The sequence below is a fragment of the Enoplosus armatus genome, chromosome 17 (genome assembly GCF_043641665.1).
Source record: "Enoplosus armatus isolate fEnoArm2 chromosome 17, fEnoArm2.hap1, whole genome shotgun sequence".
NCBI classification, from domain to species: domain Eukaryota; kingdom Metazoa; phylum Chordata; class Actinopteri; order Centrarchiformes; family Enoplosidae; genus Enoplosus; species Enoplosus armatus.
This window is the reverse complement of record NC_092196.1, coordinates 7,384,582-7,407,414: the sequence shown is the minus strand read 5'-3', so window position 1 is coordinate 7,407,414 and position 22,833 is coordinate 7,384,582. Positions and strand designations below refer to the sequence as shown.

Below are 22,833 nucleotides of genomic sequence, written 5' to 3'. Positions count from 1 at the left end.
GAAACTGACTGAACGCGCGTTGGTTCGTGTCTCTGCTGCTGTTCCACCAGACGCCGGGAAATGTCATCCTGTGAACGCCACTTTACCAGGCAGTTGTTAATTAACGACCTAGCTTGTTAGCGGCGGACCACTGACGCTCGACGCAGCCCCGGCTGCTAACGCCAGCTTGCTAGCTAACTTTGTACTCCCATAGCAACTACCACGAGACAGGCTTTCTGTCATCGCCGAGAAACCGTCAACTGTCGGCTTCCTGACAGTTATTTATTTATTTTTTTTTGTTGCTTTATTTCAGCATGACTCATGTTCATTATAAATTCTCCTCCAAACTCAGCTACGACACGGTGGTGTTTGACGGCCCGCACATCACGCTGAGGGATCTGAAGAGGCAGATCATGGGCAGGGAGAAGCTCCGAGCCGGCGACTGCGACCTGCAGATCACAAACGCACAGACCAAGGAAGGTAACGAAACATATGTGTCGACTGATAACGGTGTGTTTATCCTGACAGTTTGAACTTTGGAAGAAAGCACGTGGTCCAGGTTTGACAGCTGTCCGGTGAGTGAGGGTTGCGTCAACTCTTTCAGGCTGACGGGGGTCCAGAAAAGTCAAGCTATGACAAAAGGGTCTAATGAATGGGCCACATTCCTGCTGCGTTTATGCTTCACGCCCTTAATTACACGGCCTGGTGGTGGATCAGCTCTGTCACTGCCATGCATGTGAAGCAGAGGTGTGGGATAAAAATAGCAAAGGTAATGTAGGGGCACGTCCTAGACATGACCATAAGATTGAAGTCCAGCCAGACACGCACAGAAAAGAAAATCATCAATATAGGAATGATCAGTGATGGAAATGTGCTGCAACATAGGTAAAGTAACTCAGCTCTGAAGCCCTATCATATGCTGCCTAATGTGTTGCCACTGAAAGCAATGTACATACAACCCCTGCTATGGAAGAGTTGACAGAAATTACAAAAAGACGACAGAGTATCATTTATTATAGGAAGGGTTAAGGGAGTCACACGCGTGTCAGGTTTCTTTCATCAGTCTCACACAGCGCTGTGTCATGCAGCCTGTGGTTCTCTGGAGACCAGACTGCAGGGCAATAACGGTGTCTATTTTCCTTAACTTTGGTTTGCTTCACAATTCAGTACTTAGTGATTTAGAGTAATGTAATAGTATTTTTCAGGCTGTAAAATGAATATTAAGTCTGTATCGTCTTGTTTAAAGAATAGTGCATTCAATGCATTTTGTATCACTTCAGAAATGATCCATGAGCAGTTACATTGATCTGTTTAATTCAACAGATTTACACATTAGAATTGACTAAATGTATAATAAGTAACTCTATAGTTGAAACAATTAGTTATTAGTTGATAAATCGATCAATCAGTTAACAAAAACCTCTAAACCTCTAAACCTCTCCCTCTCAGAGTACACAGATGACGAAGGCCTGATCCCCAAAGGCTCCTCCGTCATCGTCAGGAGAATCCCCATCATCGGAGTCAAGTCCAGCTCGAGCAAGACCCGCAACATGTAAGTGTGTTTTTCTTGTTTTGGTACACACTGCAGCTGTATTCCTGCTCTCTTACTTGTGTTGATATCCCTGAGATTGCAAAGTCTCCACCCTGCTTGCGGTAGCTACCGCCTGGCACCTACAAGTCTACCTGTCGTGTTGCAATGTCACTCTTGGAGCACTCCACCGAGAAACAATGCAACAATGAGGCAGTACAACTCTTCACAATAAGCCTACGATGGCAGTGAACATTAGCTAAAGATTCAGTTAAGCTTAATGTACAAATTAGACAAAATATTGTCAGCTTCTGCTCAGTAATGTTGTAAATACATGAAAAGATGAGCAAACAATGGATCCCAGTCAGCAGCCTCAATAACAGGAACATTTATAAGTAAGAAAATTATTCTAAATTATTATCTAAATTGTACATATTTGCTGTTAAAGGCCTGAAGCACATGGACACTACTTGACAATGATTGTAGATCATAAGCTCTTATAGTATAAAAGTGCGGGTTGGTTGGTGGGCTGGTTTTGAGCAGCAGCATGTGTCAGCTTGCAGGTAGAGGACCACAGTGGTGAAGAAAGCAATGCTACAAACATCATCATGATGAAATCATAGAGAGGCATGTTACAGAATCTTTCAGCTGATACAACAGGGTTTTTGTGTAACATTTCCATGATAAAATATGCTCCCAGGAAAAAGAGGAGAACTGTAACTCCATGGTGAGGTTCACAGGGATTACCCAGATATTAGTCAGGCTTAGACGGGAGAGAGCCAGCAGTGGTGTGGGTTTTATGCATGGAAAGCAGGAAAAGACCTCACTGGAACAGACCGGCGGTCATGTGATTAGCCCCGTCAGCACCATGCAGATGGGTGGAGAGGAATGAGGGCTAAAGAGTGGTGTAATGCTGCCCACAAGATTAAATGCAGCAAACTAACCCTCCACCTGCACAAGCAGACTGACAGCCACTCAGCTTCAAAGTGCTTCAGAGGAAGCTTTGACTTTGAGTCATTTTTAAAACTTTTCTTTTTATTTTACCTTCGTATTTTACATTCAATTTAACATTTTAAACTCCTAAAGGAAATAGTTGTGGGTGATTGTAACTGGCATTTATGGGTCAGCTTTATTGTTCACTGGAGTGTTTGTCACTGACATCTTCTGCCAAAGTAATACGATATTTTCCATATAAACCACAGATTGGACAAGAAAATAAAATCAATATTTTAAACACTTTGACAAATCACATTCATAGCTTTAAAGTTGTGCTTTAACTCGTTAGCTTTACAAATTATTGAAGGTGGAGAAACACAAAAAGCTAAAGAATATCCATTATGAAGCTGACTTTTACACCTGAGCTAAATGTAACAAGTTCATATCTTCTGTAGGGGCATTCTGGGTAATGTAGTGCAGATTTAGGGGAACATAGTTACTCAAAACATCATACAATCTCATATTGAAACATGTGGTTCTGACATCCAGAGCCTGGGTTACAATCCAGTGGTGTGTTGTGGGAAGGAGCCGGGGACATTGCCTCTTGACGACTTTAAAAAACTTTCCAAAGCACAACTAGACTGTCATGTTGCAAAAATGTCCTCTTAGATAAACAATAGTGTTACATGGTCATGGACAACTGGTTGAAAAAAGGATTTCTTCTTTTTGTGTTTCAGTGAGCGATCAGATGTCCACCTTCACCACGCCCTCGGAGCCGTCAAAGCAGTACGTAACCAAACCTGCACTCCTTCTCCTGCAGCTCCACTAAACACACACATTGTTAACACAGGCTAATATACCTGTGCTTGAAACATTAGTTGAATGTATGCTTGAAGGTATGATTGATTCAAACAAATAAGACGACAATCTAAATCATTGAAAGTCTCCGTTTCCTCTATTGCAGTTTAAGTTCCTGCTGCAAAGAGGAAGTGGTACTCAGTACACAGTGTTGGATTTACCGGGAGCTGCTGCTCTGAGATGCGTCATATTTCATAATGAAAATAAATAAATACGTTCTTAAAAAGTGTTATTTAGTTTACAATTTAACCAGAGCTATGTGCTTAACCACACGGGTAAAAAAACTCTCTCTAATAAAGGCTCTCAGCTGTTTATTTAACAAGCTGCTGTGTCACCAGTCAGTGTTGATTCAGTATCTATCTGTGGGTGGTGGGAGCTGCTCGGGCGGGTCGAACATTATCATGCAGGCACAGCTGATAAACCCAACTGTTGTTGATGATGCCGGCTCTGCTGTAAGTCATTGCCCAGTAGTCTCTTCTCCATGAGCTGCTGACTTATAGCATTTGGAGATGTATATATTATTAGCCTCGAAGTCTTACACTAAAGGCAGGCTTTGATTTAGTGTATTGGATCTCATTCAGTCCCCTGATAAGATTTGAGGCTATCCACAAAATAATTGAATGTGTCAGAATTAATAATTTCAATCAGATCAAAATCCAGCCCAGAAATGACTTCTTTGTCTTTGTCTTTGAAGCATTTGGACTTTTTTAAATAAAAACTATGTGTGAATGTGTCACCAGAACCTTCGTTACTACAGAGAAAGAACCGTTATAAAAAGGGCTTAACAGTGTTTTAGCTTTAATGTAGGAACAAAAAAAACACAATGCCTCTCTGAGACCCACTCCTCAGAAACCAAGTGGTGCACCGTTGTTATTTTATGCTGAAATCTGAATGCTGAAAAAGCTTTTACATGCTGCAGTCTGAATTAGTGTGCACTGACCTGACCTGATTTTGTCTCTGGTTTCTCAGTAGGAGAAGTGTCTGCCACTCTTCTTAGTGCTTTGAGTCTGTTGGACTACACATACGTTTTTTCTTTTGTGTCTTTCTACCAATAAAGTCGTTTGTATGAAGCCGTCTTATGTATTGATTATGTGTTTGACTTCACTGGAGAGAATGCTGCCGATAACACAACCACAGTCGATATGTCACCTGAGATAACACATTTTGGAGTCGTCTGCACCTGTCATGGTTGGACATTTCTGATTGATTGTTAAAATCTTGTCCACATTTTTTCATTTGCAGGAAAGACAAATTAAACTGAAAAATAGTGGTTGACGCACACTGGAATCATATTGGACAAGCTTAAACTCCAGCAAGTTTAGACGTATTTAAAAAAAAAAAAAAAAAAAAAAAAAAAAGGCAGCGATATCCTGACCTGTAGCTCCAGAAAAACTGGATCCTACACCTCCCATAATGCAACTTGGTGCTTTCATTAGATTTGGCTGAGCTTTAATAAAGCCAGGCAGGAAGATCTGATATAGTGCAGTCAGAAGGTTTTTGTGTGGGTTTGGTTCTGTACTCCAGCACATTGGACTGTGAGGTTTTAAGTGGCAGCTTTAAGATTAACTGTAAGTACATTGTGTTTGTGATTCAACACGTGTCAGTATGTGAATATTTGGCTTTTGAAATCGTATTTTGTTAAAAAACAAAAGAGAAAGCATTTATTGAGTGAATATAAAGATCAGTCACGATACTTGACCCTGACTGGCTGACAAAAGCAGCTCCTGTAAAATAATGTACAGAGTGATTTAACAAAAATCTGTAAACGTAGCCAAGTTGACCGATCTGAAGGAAGTAATCAGAGAAAAATTGACGTTTGAGAATACTGCAACTTTGCATGTACTATATGTGTTGTTATTTGTAAATGTTATTGCTTCGTCAGCATGCTAACATGCTGATGCTTAGCAGGTGTAATGTTTACCGTGTACACTATGTTAGTGTAACCTGGTAGCATGCCAATATTTGGTAATTGGCACTAAACACAACAAAGACTGATCATCATTAACGTTGCAGGTACTGAACAAATTAAAATTGTGATATCAGAGATCACCAAAGTTATATTAGGACTCATCCTCTGGGGACCATGAATGTTGGTTCAACATTTCATGGCAACCCATCCGATAGTTGTTGAGGTATTTCAGTCTGGACCAAACTTGTGGGCCGACCAACAGACAGACAAGACATTGCCATCCATAGAGCCGTGCTGCTAGCATGTCTAAAGACAGTCCTCCTCTGTCACATGTTGATTTTGCTTTCTCCGCTCACTCATCTACTCCAGCACAGTAGAGGAGCAAACGAAGAACAGGTGCTCAGAAACAAGAAAGAACCCAGGTGATAGAAGGCGCAAAGGTAGACATTAGGTGATGAGAGCAAAGATGTTTTTATCTAACAAAACGGAGGCCTGGCAGGTGAAAATTCCCAGGGAGCATTGTATTGTTGGCTCCTTCATTTTCTGTACAGCGAGTTTGGAAGGATGAGAAGTGAGTTGGCAGGAGATGCTGAGGCAGTAATCCCGGGATGAGAACAGACATGTATTATCCACTCTGTATGGAAATCACTGCTGGATGCTGGTGTAAATTTTATCTCTGCTCAAAAGGTTATGAAAGTTGACAATTTGACATACAGCAGTTACTCCCATATTACATAGGGAATAACCAGTGTTACCAGAGTTACAGCAGCAAGTTTGGCAGGTCTTGTTTGTGTGTCTGTGCTGGTGTTTCTTTTCCAGTATATATGAACATAGAGCTCTCAATCTCTTCCCAAGACATGTAGCCTGGAGGCTGTCGCCGCTTCATCAGTGAAACTGATTTTGTGTTTAATTCTGACAGATGGATGACCAGAGTTCTTCCAGAGCCTTACCCTTTTTCTCCAAGGTATACTCCCTCTTTTCTGTTTTTCTCTATTATTCAGCTACTACATATTTATTCTGGATCGTGTGAGTCAGTCTGAATTAAACACCGATCCTCCTGTTTGACCTGCCATTTTGTATGCATGTGTTTACGTGCAGATGGCTAACCTGGCTGATGCGGATGTGTCGGAGGAGGATAAGATCAAAGTCATGATAAATCAGTCAACCTACGACTCCATGAAGTGAGTCACTTCTGTGCTTTACAATCTCCTCCTTCATCCCCATTTCTGTCTCCTCAGTTCTTCTCTCCACCTGCTCTGTACCTTTTCTTAAATTCTGTATCTTCATGTTCTGATGTCTCGCACTTTCATCCTCGTCCCACGCTCCACCTTTATTTTTTGCCATTCTGTTCCTCTTCTTCCAATATTTTGTACATTGTTTATTCTTTTCACTTTCAGTCTCCCTGCTTTTCTATAATGTTCTTTCTTCGTCTACCCCCCTCTCTTTCTCTCTCTAGTTACAACAAGAAGTTTGGTACAGTTCTTCCTGCCAACTACACCTGTTATCGCTGTGGAAACACTGGACACCACATCAGAAACTGTCCCACCAGCGGGGTAAGAGCAGAACATGTGGTATCTCTTCAGTGAGGCAAGAAAATGATTTGATTAGTGTGTGTCTTTAATATTTCTGCTATCGAGTACTAAAGTTGTTTGTGTGTGTTGATTGTTGATGTAGTTTGCATGTGTGTGCACTGTATGCGGAGTGCCAACATGTACTTAAGTGTTGACTGTAAGCCTAGCATGAAATGTAGACGTGTGTGTGTTTGACAGCAGGATAACAATTTCGAGGCACCTCTGAGAATAAAGAAAAGCACAGGCATCCCTCGTTCCTTCATGGTGGAGGTGGACGACCCCAGCATAAAGGGAGCCATGCTGACCAACTGTGGACGTTACGCGATTCCTGCCATAGACGCGTGAGACAAGAGAGTCCATGTTTGTGTGTCCTTTGTTTTAAAGGAATGGTTTGACATTTTGGGAAATTCGCTTTCTTGCTGAGAAGATTGATGCCACTCTCATGTTTGTCCGTTAAATGTAAGGCTACGACTTGCAGGCTGTTAGCTTAGCTTAGCATAAGGACTGGAAACAGCTAGCCTGTCTGAAGGTGACAAATTCCACCTACCAGCATCTCTAAGGTTCATGAATTAATGTCTTGTTTCCAATCTTTACGCTAAGCTAAGCTAACCAGCTACTAGCCTTAGCCAGTATATTTAACGTACAGACATGAGACTGGTTTCAATCTTGGCAAGAAAGCCAAGCCTATTTCCCAAAATGTGAAAGTATTACTTTAAAGATTATATCCCGGGAAAGTGTGCAAACAATTTACATATCTTTTCAGAGTCGGTGACTCTAGGAAGATGGCATGACAAACATAACTGTGCTTTTCACATGTATTACTTCCCACCTGAATGTACTTAAATCACCACATATATTAGGAATCCCAAGATACCCCCTGCCCCCCCTCTTTTAGATATCCTTTGGCCTGGATAACTGAATCGTTAAAGGCACAATTGGCAAGACTGTTCTTCATATGAAATGTCGCAGGTTCAATTCCAACAGCCAGTGTGTGCTCGTCAGCTGACACTTGTCCAGTCAAAATGTCAAAAACACAAACCTTCCTTCAAACTTACCGTTTTCAAGTCACCAGAGTGAAGTTAAAGGCGTCCTGTAAACACATACAAAGCCAATGTGAGCTGTTGTCTGTCCGTAGTGAGGCCTACGCCATTGGCAAGAAGGAGAAGCCTCCGTTCGTACCACAGGAGCAGCCCAAGTCAGAAGGCAAGGAGGATCCTGTACCCGAAGAACTCCTCTGTCTGATCTGTCACGACCTGCTGAGTGACGCTGTGGTCATACCCTGCTGTGGAAACAGCTACTGTGACGACTGTGAGTGTCTGATACACACACACATCCAGATAAACTATAAGAAGAACAAGTCCAGTTAAATCAGTTAAACTGTTTTACTGCACTTGGATTAGCAGATTCCGAATCTTAAATACGTAAATATTACCAGACAAAACTGACATAAAAGAATAATTGCTGTTCACACTGTTAGCACACGCAACCAAGGTTTATGTTGTCATCATCATCATCATCAAAAATGATGAACTAAATGGTGCTTTGCATTCTTCAGTCTCCATATTCACATTTTAACTGTCTTCATCTCTCACTCAGGTATTCGCAGCGCCTTACTGGATTCAGAGGAACACATCTGTCCCACTTGTAGCCAATCAGATGTCTCCCCTGACACACTGATAGCCAATAAATTTCTCCGACAGGTAAATCGACAGATGAATGGAAAATACGCATTGATGTTAGAGTTGGAGGGTTTTTAACTTCAGTATAGAAATGCCCTGACAGGGTTCAGCTTTCCGTCTGTTTCTCCCGACGCAGGCTGTGAACACTTTTAAGAAAGAGTGTGGCTTCACCAAAAGTCTGACAAAAGGGTGCGGTGCCTCCCAATCCCAAAATCCAACCCCGACGCCGAGCCCCGTCCCCACCCCGCCTCCTCTCACCATGCAGAGCCAGCCTCAGAGGCCTCACCAGTCAACCCAGCAGGTGAACCTCATAATGATGTGTTTCAGGGAGCACTGTGACTCTGGAGCAAACAGAATAATTACTGTTTTCTTTTCACAATCAGATGTTATAATACAATGTTACAATACAGTGCAAGTTTTAAACAGCATTCTCCGTATTTCAGCTAACAAGAAGTATGCATGTATATTGTCAGTTATACTGTCTTGTGTAGATATTCTTTGTAGTTGTTTTTATTATGTCTCTACTGACTTTTTTCTCTTGCTTGTTCTATTATAGTCTGATCCCTGCTATATTCTCTTGTTGTTTCCCGTCTTTAGGACCCTCTCCTGCCCCGCTCACAGGCTGCAGACACACCGCCTGCCACAGCAACAGGCCCCGCCTCTGCTTCCAACACGCCGAGCGAGTCCCTGCAGCCTGTGCAAAGCCACCTGGAGATATCTGACAAGTAAAATCACCTAGGGATGCAGTGTGTGTTGTTGACATTGGTTCACTCATTTGTGTTGCCTCTGCTGCCTCACCTGGTTGAAAAGCTAACTTGTGACTCATCAGCTTTCTTATTGTGGTACCTTAAAGTTATAATCCTTAAGATTTTAAAGTTGTGAATCCCCTTCTGACAAAGTAGACGCTCATGCAGAGTTTGCTTCTGTGGGTACAGCCTTCGAGTACCCGCAGAAGTCAACATTTGGTGCAATCTCAGATCAAATATTCACACTATGGATTTGAGATTGAAGAACCGGCAAGCAATCACAGTGACGTTGTGCTCATGTGGTACTGAGATGTATCTGCTGTTTATTCAGAGAGGCTGAAGAAGAGACACATGATAATTCAACGGCTGCTGCTCCAACTGTACTGGTTTCTCACAAAGACCCCACTGCTGCTCCATCACAGCTGATCCCGCTGGTGAGGACACACACACTGACACAGACACACTAACTCTATGCAGCAAAGTTTCTCTGTATGACATCAGTGGTGTTTGTGTCTGCTCAGGTGAGCCTCACTCCAGTGGTAGAGAAGCCCCAGGCAGTCAGTGTGAATCTACAGCAGCCCTCCTCAGGTGACTGGCTATTCATTATGCTGTCCCTACTGCTCATTGTGTGTTTTGTCATTTTATGTCATCATTATGTTGCAGTAACATTGCTCACACAAGTAAAGAATGATATAAAAGCATTTTTCCCTGAATCCACAGGTCCAGCACCAAGACAGTCTGGGCCATCACCGTGCTGGGATAGGTCAGTGAAGTGTGTGTGTGTGTGTGTGTGTGTGTGTGTGTGTGTGCGTGCGCGTGCGCGTGCGCGTTCAACATTAATGTCATTTCCTCTTTTCCCTCACAGCTCCTCTTCCTCCTCCTGTTGTCCCACTGGAGGCTGGAATGAATCCAACACCCAGCAGCTTCCTCCTGCCTCCTCTTCCTCTTCATACCCTCCAACTCCTCCACCTCTCTTTCCCTCCCCCCATTTCCACACTTTCCTCGCCGCGCAGCAGCCTCTCAGCAGTTACCCCCCTGGATACCCACCGACCACGCCCGTCTGGACGCTCCCAACTCCCCAGGGTGCTCCCATCCCTTCCCTCTGCTCCTCCGCCTCTTCCATCCCTGCCCTCATCCCCAAGGAGTGGTACACGCATCAGAGAAAGAAGAAGGAAAGGTAATCCAAAAATCATAAGGCTTCCCTTGTCTACTTTTAGGGAGAATGACTTTGCCAGCTGTTCAACTTGCTGATTTTTTTTAAGGAGATTATTTTGGGTTGGATTTTCCGATCAGAAATTCTTAACTCAATATCAGATATTTATTACCGGTCTGGCTTTAATGTGGTGTGCAGTTAAGTACCAGCTGCAGAGGTATCGTGGGAACAGTATACTGATAACATGTAATATATACTCAGTTGCTACTATTAAAGAAAACAGGTGGGAAAAAATAATCTTTACTTAAACTTTAGAAGAAAACAAAGGGTTACGATGAGCCTTCATGCAGCATTAAGAGAAACACACAAGTCTGTCTGAGTGGATTTACATAAGCTCAATAAACATCTGTCTCACAAGGCGAATGGTGAATTAAATTGCAGGTTTTCCTGGATAAGACAAGTTACACTTCAGTAAGTTGCTATTGCAATGACAAAAGAGCAAAAGGTGGAAAGTGGCTGATATTCTAGAGCAAGTTCCCATGTGAGTTAAGGTGTGACTCCTCACAGGCCTGGGCTCTCCTCACAGTAGAACAAAAGGTTTCACTCACAGGGATCTGTTAATGTGAAATAGTTTGTCTCAGCACAGAGCTTAATGTCATGCAGAAAAGCAGGGAAAACAGAAAAGACCATTTCTGGATCAAATAAAACCAAAACTATTAGGTAATACATTTTCTTCTCTCTTTGTCCCTCAGGTCACCTCACAGAGGATCTGTCCACAGACGCTCCTCCACCCGTTCTAATTCAAAGTCCTCTAAGTCCAAGTCCTCTCGCTCCTACTCTCGCTCTTCAAGCAGGTCCAGATCCCGTTCCCGGTCCAGGTCCCAAGGCAGATCGAGGTATTTCCGTGCCTTTTTTCAAGTTTCAAGTTATTTTTGTTTGTGTTTATTCTATTTTTTTTACCATAAAATGATTCTTATAAGATCGTACATTTATGGATTTTTGAGGCAGATACTGATTGATTGATATTTGGGAGTATATTGTCCGTTAGTAAGTTTTCAGTCCTCATACAGAATTTTGTTAAAACAGTATCTCTAAGTATTACAGGAACCATCATTGAATTGTGTGCATATAAACTAGGAACATGGTGTAAGAAATAAAATGTAAACCTGTTGAAAGTAGAAATCCCACTTGGCAGAGACATTTATTTGAGTACCCTATTCATTTCTTGGAATTCAAAGTGTGAAAGCACAGGATGAATAACTATATAATGTAAGAAGGTCATTCTGACAAGGATTTATGTTTATTTGTAAGAAGAAGAAAAGATAAATCAAGTTTTCTATGAATTCTTGAGGAAATGTCTGTTGAAAGGGTGACAATTTGTTTCTCTTGACTTTTAATTCAATGAGATGAGCTGTGGATATAGTGTGTAAAAGTGTGTATGACTGTATGTGTGGTAGACTCCAGGAAGAATAGCCAATGCGTATGCTGAAAGGAAAAGAAAAGATCCCTTACCTACTCAGTCCTCTCTGGTGGACAAACTGTAATGGTGACACTTTTTCGAGGATAACTCAAACCTCTACTGCTCAAACAATAACAAGGCAGTGGTGCCTTAAAATGTATGACATGAAACGACAAATATTTCCTTTTTTTTGTTTTCCAGGCCCCACTCGCCTTATTCCCGCCGCAGAGACCTCCACACCCGCTCTCATTCCTCCCACTCCTACAGCTATGGTTACAAACGTTCCCGCTCCCCCACACCGTCCTCGTCATCTTCACCTCGAGTGGGATACGACTTCAGATCCAAGTCACCGTCAGATCACCGCAAAAACAGCCAGCACGGTCGGCATAGCAATAAGAAATCCACTTCGAGCAGCTGCAACTCCAGGAGGCAAGGAGAGCGCTCCCAGGGGGAGGCAGGAGGCTCAGAGGGGAGTTTGGCTAGCTACCTGTATGCACAGCATGCAAATCAGACACGCAGCCTGGAGCTGGACAGAGAGCGTTACCTGCAGTGGAAAAGGGACTACAAAGTGTGGTGTGAGAAATATTTCAGCAGCTATGTTGACCATTTCCACCAGCTGCCTCCTCCCCTCCTCAGCCTTCATCCTTCTCCTCCTCCTCAGTGGGGGGACAGAGAGAGAAGTAGGAACTCACATGCCAACTCGGAATCTCGCAACCGACTCCAAGCTAGACGCACTGCCCGCATGGATGGCCGCTCCCCTCCATCGCAGTCATCCAGCGACAGCCGCTCCCCTCCATCTCACTCCTCAAGCGACAGCCGCTCCACGCCATCTCAGTCATCTAGCGACAGTCGTTCCTCTCCATCTCATTCGTCCAATGACAGCCGATCCCCTCCCTCTCAGTCGTCCAGTGATGGTCCCTCCACTCGATCCGAAGACGGAGCTCAGCCGAGGTGCACTGATAAGCACAGCCGCCTGCCAGTCACACTTCCAAAGGGCAGCAAGGAAACGGAACTGCAAGAAAGAAGCACCCCAATATGGGAAGATGCAACTGCCAGAGATGCCTTAGAATCAGTCCAACCACTCGTGAAAGCTGATAAACGTTTGGATAAAGACTACGAAAGAAAAAGCAGAGATCAAAGGAATTCGGAAATAGAGAAAGGATGGAGAAGGGGCAAACATTTAGACTCCAGGCGGGATGTGGAGAGACGGCACAAAGAGAAGCCCAGCAAAGGGGCAGGCAGGGTGGATACAGACAGATACAGAAACCCTGGAGGCAGCAAGGCTTCTGACTCCAGATCAGAGAAGAATAGAAAAAGAAAAGGAGAGGACATGCAAAGAAGTTCTGTTAAGGCTCAAAGCAGCAAATGCCTGAAAACTAAAATCGCAGAGGACCCAGAAACCCGTAAGAGTGAATCCCCGAATCCATTTGACAGAAAGAAGCACAAAACAGAGAAGAAAAAGGAAAAGAAAACATGGCCTCTGACAGAGAGAGACATCTGGGAGGGAGGAATAAAAGTGAAACCACAGAAGAAGATATGCATCAACATCAACCTAGATGGAAAAAGGAATGAAGAGAAAACGGAAAAACGGGACTCGTCTTATTTAGATAGCGTTGCAGGAAAAACAAAGGAAGAAATGGAGGCTGGTAATAGAGAGGAGGAGAAGTCAAACAGAGGAGAGACAAGAATTGAAACAAATGAAAAGAAGGAATCCCACAGAGACCAGGAAGGTGTGACTGAAGAAAAAATAAATCCAGATGAAGGAGAGGCAAGACCGATATGGGAGAAAGCTACCTTCAGAGATGATAAGGGAGAGGCGTGGGTGAAAATTGCAGGAGGGAAAAAAGACGTTGGAGAAAAGAAAGAGGACAGAAAAGAGGAGGACTTGTGGTTTTGTGCCCTCAGTGGAGTGGAGGAGGAGGAGGAGGAGGAGAGTAAAAAACAGTGGAAGGAAGTAGTTGGAATGGAGGCCAGCAAAGGAGAAGAGGTGACAAATGACGAGAGGAGGAGCGTGAGGGGAGGAAAGGAAGAGAGGAAGGTGAGGAACGAGATGGGAGAGTTAGTCGCAGGCGCCCAGAGGGAGAAGGCGGAGAGAGAAAGCACATGCAAGGAAAACAGAGGAAACCCTCCGAGGGAGTCAAAGCCAAAGGAGGAGCTGATGGAGGGAGCGAAGTGGAGGATGAAGAAAGAAGAAACAGACTTGATGAAGTCACAGAGGAGCAGAAACGAGAGCCCCCAAGACGGACCAAACCCCACGGTGGAAGAGAGCAGGTCAGAATGTTATAATAATTATATACAGACTAATAAATAGAGAGGTAATCACATAATGTAAATACATTGAATGGATATTGCTGAAAAAATTATAAATAGTGTCAAGATGTAGTTTGATTTCATGCAACTCTTAAAGATTTTAACTTGAATTATCTGCTTTATATTCGTTTTCTTGTCTATGCGCCCACATCCACAACCAGGTACTTAAATTAGCATGTTAATCAACTGTCGTTGTGTAAACACACAGAATACCTAAAGACCAGTATGGCCTCCAGAGTGCTTTACATGAAAGCCTTTTCTAAAGTAGAGATAAGTACTGATTTAGATTTTGTGTGTATGTTAAATGCAGCAGCGACGAGGATCATCAGGAGAGGAAGACAGTGGTGAGAACTCTGGAGGAATACACCCAGGACAGAGCCACACCCGTACAAGAGGGCGAGCTTGTACTCGTACAGGTGAGCCCGTGGGTCCAGATCATGCAGGGCCCCACCAGAGCATTTTTAATGTGTGGAGGGAGTCGCATCATTACTTTGTACGATTGCTGTGAGCTGTAGTTTTTTTGTCTTGTGTAATTAGTCTTTGGTTTAACTGCTAACGAATCTGCCGGATGCTTTGCTTTGTTTTAGGGGTTCACGAGTCAAAAGATTAAGAACCACGGCACTCATACATACATGCACAAACAAAAGTTGTTAACTCAGTCACGCCTTCACTCTCTGTCTCAGGTCCCTCGCTCCAAATGGGAGAAGGAAGAGTCTGAGGACGAAGAGCGGGATGAAGGAGAGATCAAAGTTCAAACGGATGCTATCGCAGCATTTCTGCCTCCACCATCTGTGTCTGTGACAGCAGAGACACCAACCGACAGGGAAACAGAGGGAGAGAATGAGCAACAGAGATGGAGGTCAGTGGAAATAGAGGGAGACGGGGCCAGAGCAATGGAGAGAGGAAGGGAGAGGGAGAGAGAGAGGAACCCCATTTTGTCCAGTTTACACAGAAGTAAGGCTCCCTCTAGTGGCAAAGACAGAAGTGACAGGGAGAGGGAGAAAGGGATGGATAGACCAAGGGACAGAGAGAGAGGGAGGGAAAGTGAGCGACAGAGGGATAGGCAGAAAGAGAGCAAAAGATCGAAAGAGAGAACGAGGGAGGACGAGAAAGAGAGGGACAGGGAGAGAGAGGGGGGGCACGGCAGCATTGCCTCGGTCCAAAGGAGGAACCCCCCTTTGTCCTCTCACTCCTGCTCTTATTCGACTTCACATGACACAGAGAGGAGAGACAGGCAGCGAGGGGGCGACCACGACAGCAACAAGACTTCCTCCTGTCCCGACGGGAAATTCTCCAGAGGCAGATGCTGGGAAAGCAGCACGATAAGCCGAGCCAAGGAACTGCCTGATCAAAATGCACACAAGACATACAGAGACACGTCACTGGACTCGACGTTTAAAAACAAAGACCATCCCCACTATCATAATCGCCAAGATCCATCAGGAAACTACAGACACGGAGACACCCACCACTCCCCACCTTCCCTCTCCCACAGCCGTGGTAAGGAGAGAGACCCACTCCCCTCCAGCTCCTCTGGAGGGTCAGAGCTCGGTAAGCCCAGAATGAGCAGCCCCGGTCGAGAATTAATGCAGAACCGAAGCATAAATGAGGGCAAGGTAGAGAGGGGGGAGTGGAAGTCAAACAAGGTGGATAAAGTAATAAAAGAAGGAAAAGGGGAGAGAGATAATGAAGAGATGGTGGCTGTGAGAGAAGGAGGTGTCCGATGGGAGGATGAGGCTGATAAACTGGGGGGAGGGAGAGAGCTGGAGGAAGGCGAGAGGCCCAGCAGCTGCAGCAACAGCGTCAGCTCATCAGCAAGCCAGGAGAGCAGCAGGGACGACCGGAGAAACGAGACGAAGAAGAAGCAAAAGAAGCACAAAAAGGAGAAGAGACAACCTGCCCCGGAGCTGCTGGAGGAAGGGGAGCTGAAGAAACACAAGAAGAAGTCAAAGACGAGCAGAGATGGAGGGGAAGAGGAGAGCAGTGGAGAGGAGGAAGACCACGCCAAGCTCTGCTCTGTCGTGTCATATTGACTGTCGTGGGGAAAAAAGTGAAATTTACTTGAATGATGTTTTTCCTTTTCTCTCTCCAAAAAGTGCCTGGATTTATTTTGTGATTTCATTTTTCTTTTTTTTTCCCAGAATACTTTTTGTGTCACCTTAAGATATATCAAACATGCATCATCTGAAATGAAAGTGAACAAATGTGAAGGAAAAGCACTTTATTATAAATACATAGATATATATATATATGAAAAAATGAATGTGAATGAAAGCAAATGTGAAACCTTTGACCTCTTGAATTATTTAAAGTTCAAGGAATTTGCACATGCTCAGAACTTGCTCAGGACTGCCACCAACTATGGTTTATGAACTGAACCTGCGATGTTACAGCCTGCATGAAGGAAATGTTCCATTTTAACAACAGGTCAGTCCGTAATTTGATTTGCCTCACTCAGGAGCATGGGAGTGCAGATAGAGGATTATTGAAAAGAGTTTGTGATTCATTTAAAAGATATACTGTGAATATTTATGATTTAAACCTCTGTGTTGTATTTTGTTTTTCTTTTTAGTTTTGTAAATGTTTGATTTAAAAACAATGGCAGGATGGATGAATAATTTACCAGAGGAACATTTAGTTTTTTCCTGCTTTGAGGGAAATAAAAAGAAACATCCATGAAATGTTGTGTTTTTGTCTGTCTGGATGACGCGTCTTCTACTTCTAATACTCGTTAGCAAATGAAAAAATGTTGAGTGACTCATATAAAGAAAATGTGCAACAGTTTCTGGAGACCATCATTTTATTGGGCAACAAAAGTGGATGTTCAGCTGACAATAGTTTTAGTCATGCTAGTGGTTTGGCTATAACTAGCAAATGTTAACAACCTAACACCCTAAACTAAAATAGTGAACATGATGAACATTTTTTAACACCAACTTTATTAAAGCCTTAATAACATTACAAGACAAATAACAGTACAGGGCGTATTGGGGGGAAAATTACAAAAACAAATGAAAATGAACAAATGTAAAAGATGCTTTTTCACCTGCCTGACAGGTAAGATGTTGCACACACACATTTAGTTTCTAGCACTTAAATCATTTGGTATACAGCGACCGTCCTCAGAAATCCTGTGGTCCATTAGTGGTTGAGCCAGTGTGTAGATAGGTCTGGCTATGCAAGACTATACAACTATACAGAGAGAAATGTGTTCCTTTGTCCTCCTCAAACCGAGGTAGTGGCGGATTCTCTTCCACACTGAGCTCCTCTCTTTTTTGTTTTCTCTGGGACCTTTTCCTCAGAGACTTCCTCCTCCAGCAGGAGTTCGATGGTCTGTGAGGCAACGAGGGTCTTTCCTGTCATTTCAGCTCAAGGTTGGTTGAGGCCTTTTCCTCAAGTCTTACCTTCAGGTCCTCTAACTGCTGCTCCGTCATCTGACGGAGGGTCTCCCACTCAGCCCTCAGCTTACTGATCACCTCCTGGTCCTCGCTCACCCTTTCAGCACGAGACTTCATCTCCGTCTGGAGTTGTTGCTGATGGGCGGCCCTCTCTTACTGCTGCTCATCATCGAGCTTCAGTTTCTCGGCCCTCTCTTTCTGGAGAAGTTTGTTAAATACAATTTGTTCTCAATCATCTCCGTCTCCAGCCCCTTAACCTTTCCTTCCTGACAGGCAACCTGCTGCTCTGCACTTTGGAGGTGAGTTTCAGCAGCTAGCCTGGCTCTGTCCAAAGCTAAAATAATCTGCCTACCAGCACCTCTAATGCTCACTGATTAATATGTTCTATCTTGTTTGCTTTATCCATACAAAAAACAAAGCCTACAAATGACAAGTTGCAGTTGTATAGACTATTTCCAGTCACTTCGCCCAACTAGCGTGGCTGTAGACTCTTAATCTTGTTCTTTTTTCGATGAGTTTCCAACCAAAGTGAAGAAGATACTCAAAGGGTTTTGGTTGTGTCAAAGTAGCATTTGCAAATCAAAGACAAAAGGTGAGTGAAGAGTATACAACAGTATGAAAACATTTTCTTTTATCTTTCAAAATTCAGTGAAGGATGCTTCAGTGCTCAGTGCACTCAGTGCTCTTCCTCGTCTTTGTTCCTCTGCTTGTTGTCATCTCTCCACATCTTCTCTTTGCCCACCCAGCTGTTGGCTTCCCATCCAACCAGCCATCCCCAAAGTCTCAGACAGTCCGCCGCAGCCTGAAAACAACAACTCATCCGTCTACCTACGTGCCAGGTAAGGATGCCCATGCTGAATGCAACAAACATATATTTTTGGGGCCTTTCTTTCTTTATTTCCACACACAGAGATCCTGCTTTACCTCAAAAAAGCACCACAACACGAATCAAGCACGTTTTCAACCGTGAACAAAGACGTCCAGTTCTCCGACAGGTTGGTGGCTGTTTGCCTTGTTAGGGTTTTTGTTTGTGCAGGAGGTGGGAACATGTTAGAATAAATATGAAAGATGTGTTCAATATGCCTGCTGTCTGTGCTGGCTTGGGCTATTGTGCCCACTGTGTGTGTGTGTGTGTGTGTGTGTGTGTGTGTGTGTGTGTGTGTGTGTGTGTGTGTGAAAGTTGATGCTTGAAGTGCATCCAAGCTTTTCTTGCTTCATTAACTCACTACAAGGAAGACATGGCAGAGATCCAGCCTCTCTTTCCGTCTCTTCTCTGTTTTGCCGTTGTGACTGCGATCACTCGCCGTCGTGCCAAGGCATGCTGGGATTGCACAGAGGAAATCTGGTAGGTGCGGGATGCCCGACTTGGCTTGTGTCCAAACCGTGGACTGAGGGGTGCCCGGACAGCCAGGCATCTCTTATGCTCTCGCCATTGGCTTGTCGTGCACTGCTGCGTGTCCTCCAAGATGGCCGCTAAACTTCATGAGCTCCCCTTGCATCCCAGCTCGCCCCTGCTTCCTGCGGCGGCTGTGTTTCCTCTGCACTTTGTTGCTCTGATGTGTCCGACTGCTTTTGTGCTGTTGAGACTAACATGGTTGTCCGTCCATCTGTGCATCAGTGTGTGTGTGTGTGTGTGTGTGTGGAGGGGGAACGCTACAGACAGACAGACAGCAGCAGACCGATAGACGACAAAAAGATGTAGTAAATGTGTGAGACACAACAGAGACGCAGATACCGACCAGTACAGACAGACAGACAGACAGACAGACAGACAGAAAGAACAGCACAGACTAACATACAGACAGGTATGTAACAATAAAGTAAACTGCAGATTAAGATGTGAAAACATCAGGACACTGACCCTGCATTGCACAAAGGCACATTAGAAAATGTGAGACATCAGACAGATGCTCAGACACACAGACAAAGATCCAGACAGACAGACGGGCAGACAGACAGACAGACAGGTGGACCCTGTAGCAATCAAGAGCAACATCCTTCCTGCTCTGCCTGTGTGGTGAGGATCAGAAACGAGGTACGCTTTGTCAGATTTATCTTTCAGCCGTCTTCATTTCTCTGCCGTCTCGCCATCCGCCGCACTTTGTTTCTTCCTCTGTGCTTATTTTAGCTTCTTTCTCTTTTTTTGTTTTGTCTTTCTTTTCTTTTTTTGTCTGGGCTTCCTTCTCTCCTTTGTGCCCGTGATGTGTGTCGACGTCTCAGGGCACTGTGCCAACGCCGCCTGATGAAGACCAAGCTGTGTGTTCTCTTGTTTGTGTGTGTGTGTGTGTGTGTGTGTGTGTGTGTGTGTGTTGGTGTATGCAGATTGGCTTGTTTGGGGCCGGTGGCAGCTGCAAACACTTGTTTGTGGCATTGCATCCGTGTGGTGGTTGAGAAAAGGACCCACTGGCAGCCCTAGAAGTCTTACTTTATGATTTGATGTTGTGAAGAAATGATTTAATACATTCAAAGTGTTTATGTAAGAGATGATAAATAGCAGAGCAAACATTAAGCTGCAAAAGAAGGGAAAACATGCAATGTCCAATCAGCAAAAGGGAAGGCAGAGCTTAAGATAAATAATATATACAGTATGTAATCCATCACAGTGCACGATCCTGCAATTACAAGCAGGGACTGTTTAAAAACTGTCCATGTTGGTGCATTCAAGGTCACAGTAATAATTTTCACCATATGCGTGCTCGTTGTTTTTATGTCCTCCTTGATTTGGTTATGTGATAGTTCGTCAGTGCGATGCTCCTCAGCAGCTTGGATGTTGCAGCATCTTTAAATGAAACAGGATGAAGAATTTTGCCCAAGAATTTTAGTCAGATAAACGGAGAGTGAGATAAAAAGAAACCAGATATCTGTATAAAAACATATGTTTTATCAGTGCGGCCGGCAGTAATGGAAAGAACATGCAAAAACATTACTATGGTCTTGAGTGCTGATGGTGGAAGACAAGTAAACATAGCAACACTGCAATATGAAAATACTCCATTACAAGTAAAAGTTCTGCAATGAAAATGTCACTTAAGTAAAAGTGCATAAGCATTATCAGCAAATTGTACTTAAAGTATCAAAAGTAAAAGTACTCATAATTCAGAAAAATCCCTCCTGTGAGTGTTATACTATATTATATAATATGTAATTAGATTACATTACCGATGCATTCATTATTATATGTTTACTATAGTTTGTCAAAATGGTTTACTTTTATGTAACTACTGTTGGGTAGTTTAATCTATACAATATCACATTTTATAAACTAATTGTGTGTACAATTTTTATCTGTAAAGCAGCTAATAACTGCATTTATCACCCGTGAGATGCATTTATAGCTGTTGGAGCAAAGCATTAAGATATTAGAAAGTACTTAAAGTAGCAGGAAGTGTCAGGCTGGTCTAAGATACTGAAGGAAAATATGATCTGATCAAGAAAAAGAAGTATTGCTATTCAAATTAGTTTTTTCTGCACAACACTGCAACAACAGGTGCAACATGTGGCATGAATGCTGGGCTGCATTGGGGATTAAAAATGACTTGCACCAAATTATTTGTGGGAAAAAGCTCCGACCGATATGTAGTTAGTTGTTGACTGGAGTTCAGTTGACCTTTCTGGTTATGAGTGCTAAAGAGAGAGAGAGAGAGAGATAAGCAGCTCATAGTGAAACATTGACTAATGTCAGAGGTCAGCGGCAACCAAACACTCCTGAGCTGCCAGAGATCATGTGCCTTGAGAGAGACTCCAACACAATAACACACACACACACACACTGAGTGGACACTTCCTTACAGTTTACAGCAGATTAGGAGCCTCACTCAATCTAGAGGAGACAACACTGTGTTTTTATTTAGCTGTTCCTGTCAGAACCAGTGAGGAAATGTAACACTTTATTTGTCAGCCACTAGTACCAAGTCTTTAACAAGGCTTAATGCCCTCTAGTGGAGAGTTGTGGTAAAACAGGCAGCAGTTGGTTCAACAGTTACATTAAAAGTCAAAATCAAAATCCATGAAGTCCAAAGTCACAGTCAAGAGAGTTTATTTTTATTGTGTACAACTACAACACAAAACAAATGAAAACGACAGTTACTCACGCTGTAACACCTCAAAGGGTGATTTGTAAGGTGAAACTGTTGTTACACACAGTTTGTGTTAGAAATGTCTCTATACTTTGCATTTTTGCCATTTGCTGTCTCTTCCCTCTCACTCTGTGTCATGAAGAGCCAGAGGGAAAGCTTGCTCCCAAAGAAAGAGTCTATTGGCGGCAGATGTTTCACTGGCAGTGATGGAATGTGTGTGTGTGTGTGTGTGTGTGTGTGTCGGTGTGTGTGTGTATAGCGGTATGTGCAATTGGGTGTATGCAAATAAGGCTGCTTTTGTAGTTCTTAATCTTGTATGGTATTTAGCATTTGTAATGTGTCACGACAACATGTGCCTCACTCTGTGTGTGTGTGTGTGTGTGTGTGCGTGGGTGTGTGGGTGTGTGCGTGCGCATGTGTGTGTGCCTGCACTCTTGCCTGGCCCTGTCTGTGACCACAACTGTGTGCAGAATAACAATGAGCATCTCAGGCTACCCAGACTTTGTGTGTGTGTGTGTTGTGTGTGTGTGTGTGCGTGTGTGTGTGTGTGTGTGTGTGTGTGTGTGTGTGTGTGTCTTTGCCAAGGGCTCGTGTTTCCCCATTGAGTTTAAGAACAGATTTAACTCCCACCTCTCCTCTCCTCTCCTGTCCTCTCCTCTCCAGTATGCCGGTGGTTTTGCCAGTTTTATCCCATTAACAACACATTACTGCGGACCATTTCCAAAACCCATACGTTTTTATTTTAATTCCCTAAAGCCAGAAACAGAAAGAGCAAGTGGGACATTCTGCATACAGAAAAAGCAGAAGATGAAATCAGTTGTAGTGTGTAGGAGAAAACATGCCTCTGGTGTGTGTACAGATGTGTGTGTATGTGTGTGCCTACAAGTGTTTGCCTCTCCTTGTGCTGCTGTGTGTGCCTGTTTGTTTACATACCTCCAGGTCTGTGCATTATTCTGTGTGTGTGTGTGTGTGTGTGTGTGTGTTTGTGTGTGTGTGTGTGTGTGTGTACATGTTTGTGAGGGCCAGCAAGGCAAGTTATTGGGATGAATCAGTGTTTCCTTAAGGACACAGATCATGCATATTTATCAAAGTGTTAGACCCCCCCCCCCCCCCTCTCTTTGTCACTTTGTTGATTTGTATGTTGAACACACACAAGAGGGCAGACTGACGGCTGTGCTGTCTAGACACCTTATTTATGGTGTTTTGTGTGTGTGTGTGTGTGTGTGTGTGT

The 22,833-nt window shown here is 43.6% G+C and overlaps 1 protein-coding gene across 1 annotated transcript; it reads left to right on the top strand.

Moving 5' to 3' along the window:
- Positions 1-293: 293 nt before the first annotated feature.
- On the top strand, positions 294-16,832 carry LOC139300108 (E3 ubiquitin-protein ligase RBBP6-like). The gene is made up of 20 exons (XM_070923100.1): positions 294-459; positions 1,429-1,531; positions 3,181-3,229; positions 6,130-6,174; positions 6,309-6,391; positions 6,667-6,763; positions 6,980-7,122; positions 7,917-8,089; positions 8,378-8,481; positions 8,597-8,761; positions 9,058-9,185; positions 9,538-9,640; positions 9,728-9,794; positions 9,927-9,969; positions 10,072-10,383; positions 11,112-11,255; positions 12,020-14,089; positions 14,439-14,544; positions 14,812-15,690; positions 15,772-16,832. Exons 1-20 carry the CDS (start codon positions 294-296, stop codon positions 16,159-16,161), a joined length of 5,370 nt encoding a protein of 1,789 aa, XP_070779201.1. The 3' UTR covers positions 16,162-16,832.
- The last annotated feature ends 6,001 nt before the right edge of the window (positions 16,833-22,833 follow it).

Bases quoted from the DNA above. Each gene is read 5' to 3' on its own strand.
- LOC139300108 (XM_070923100.1), top strand. From the start codon at position 294: ATGACTCATGTTCATTATAAATTCTCCTCCAAACTCAGCTACGACACG. The intron at 14,090-14,438 runs GTCAGAATGTTA...TGTTAAATGCAG, and splicing joins CCCACGGTGGAAGAGAGCAG to CAGCGACGAGGATCATCAGG. The intron at 15,691-15,771 runs ATGAGCAGCCCC...TGGAAGTCAAAC, and splicing joins CAGAGCTCGGTAAGCCCAGA to AAGGTGGATAAAGTAATAAA.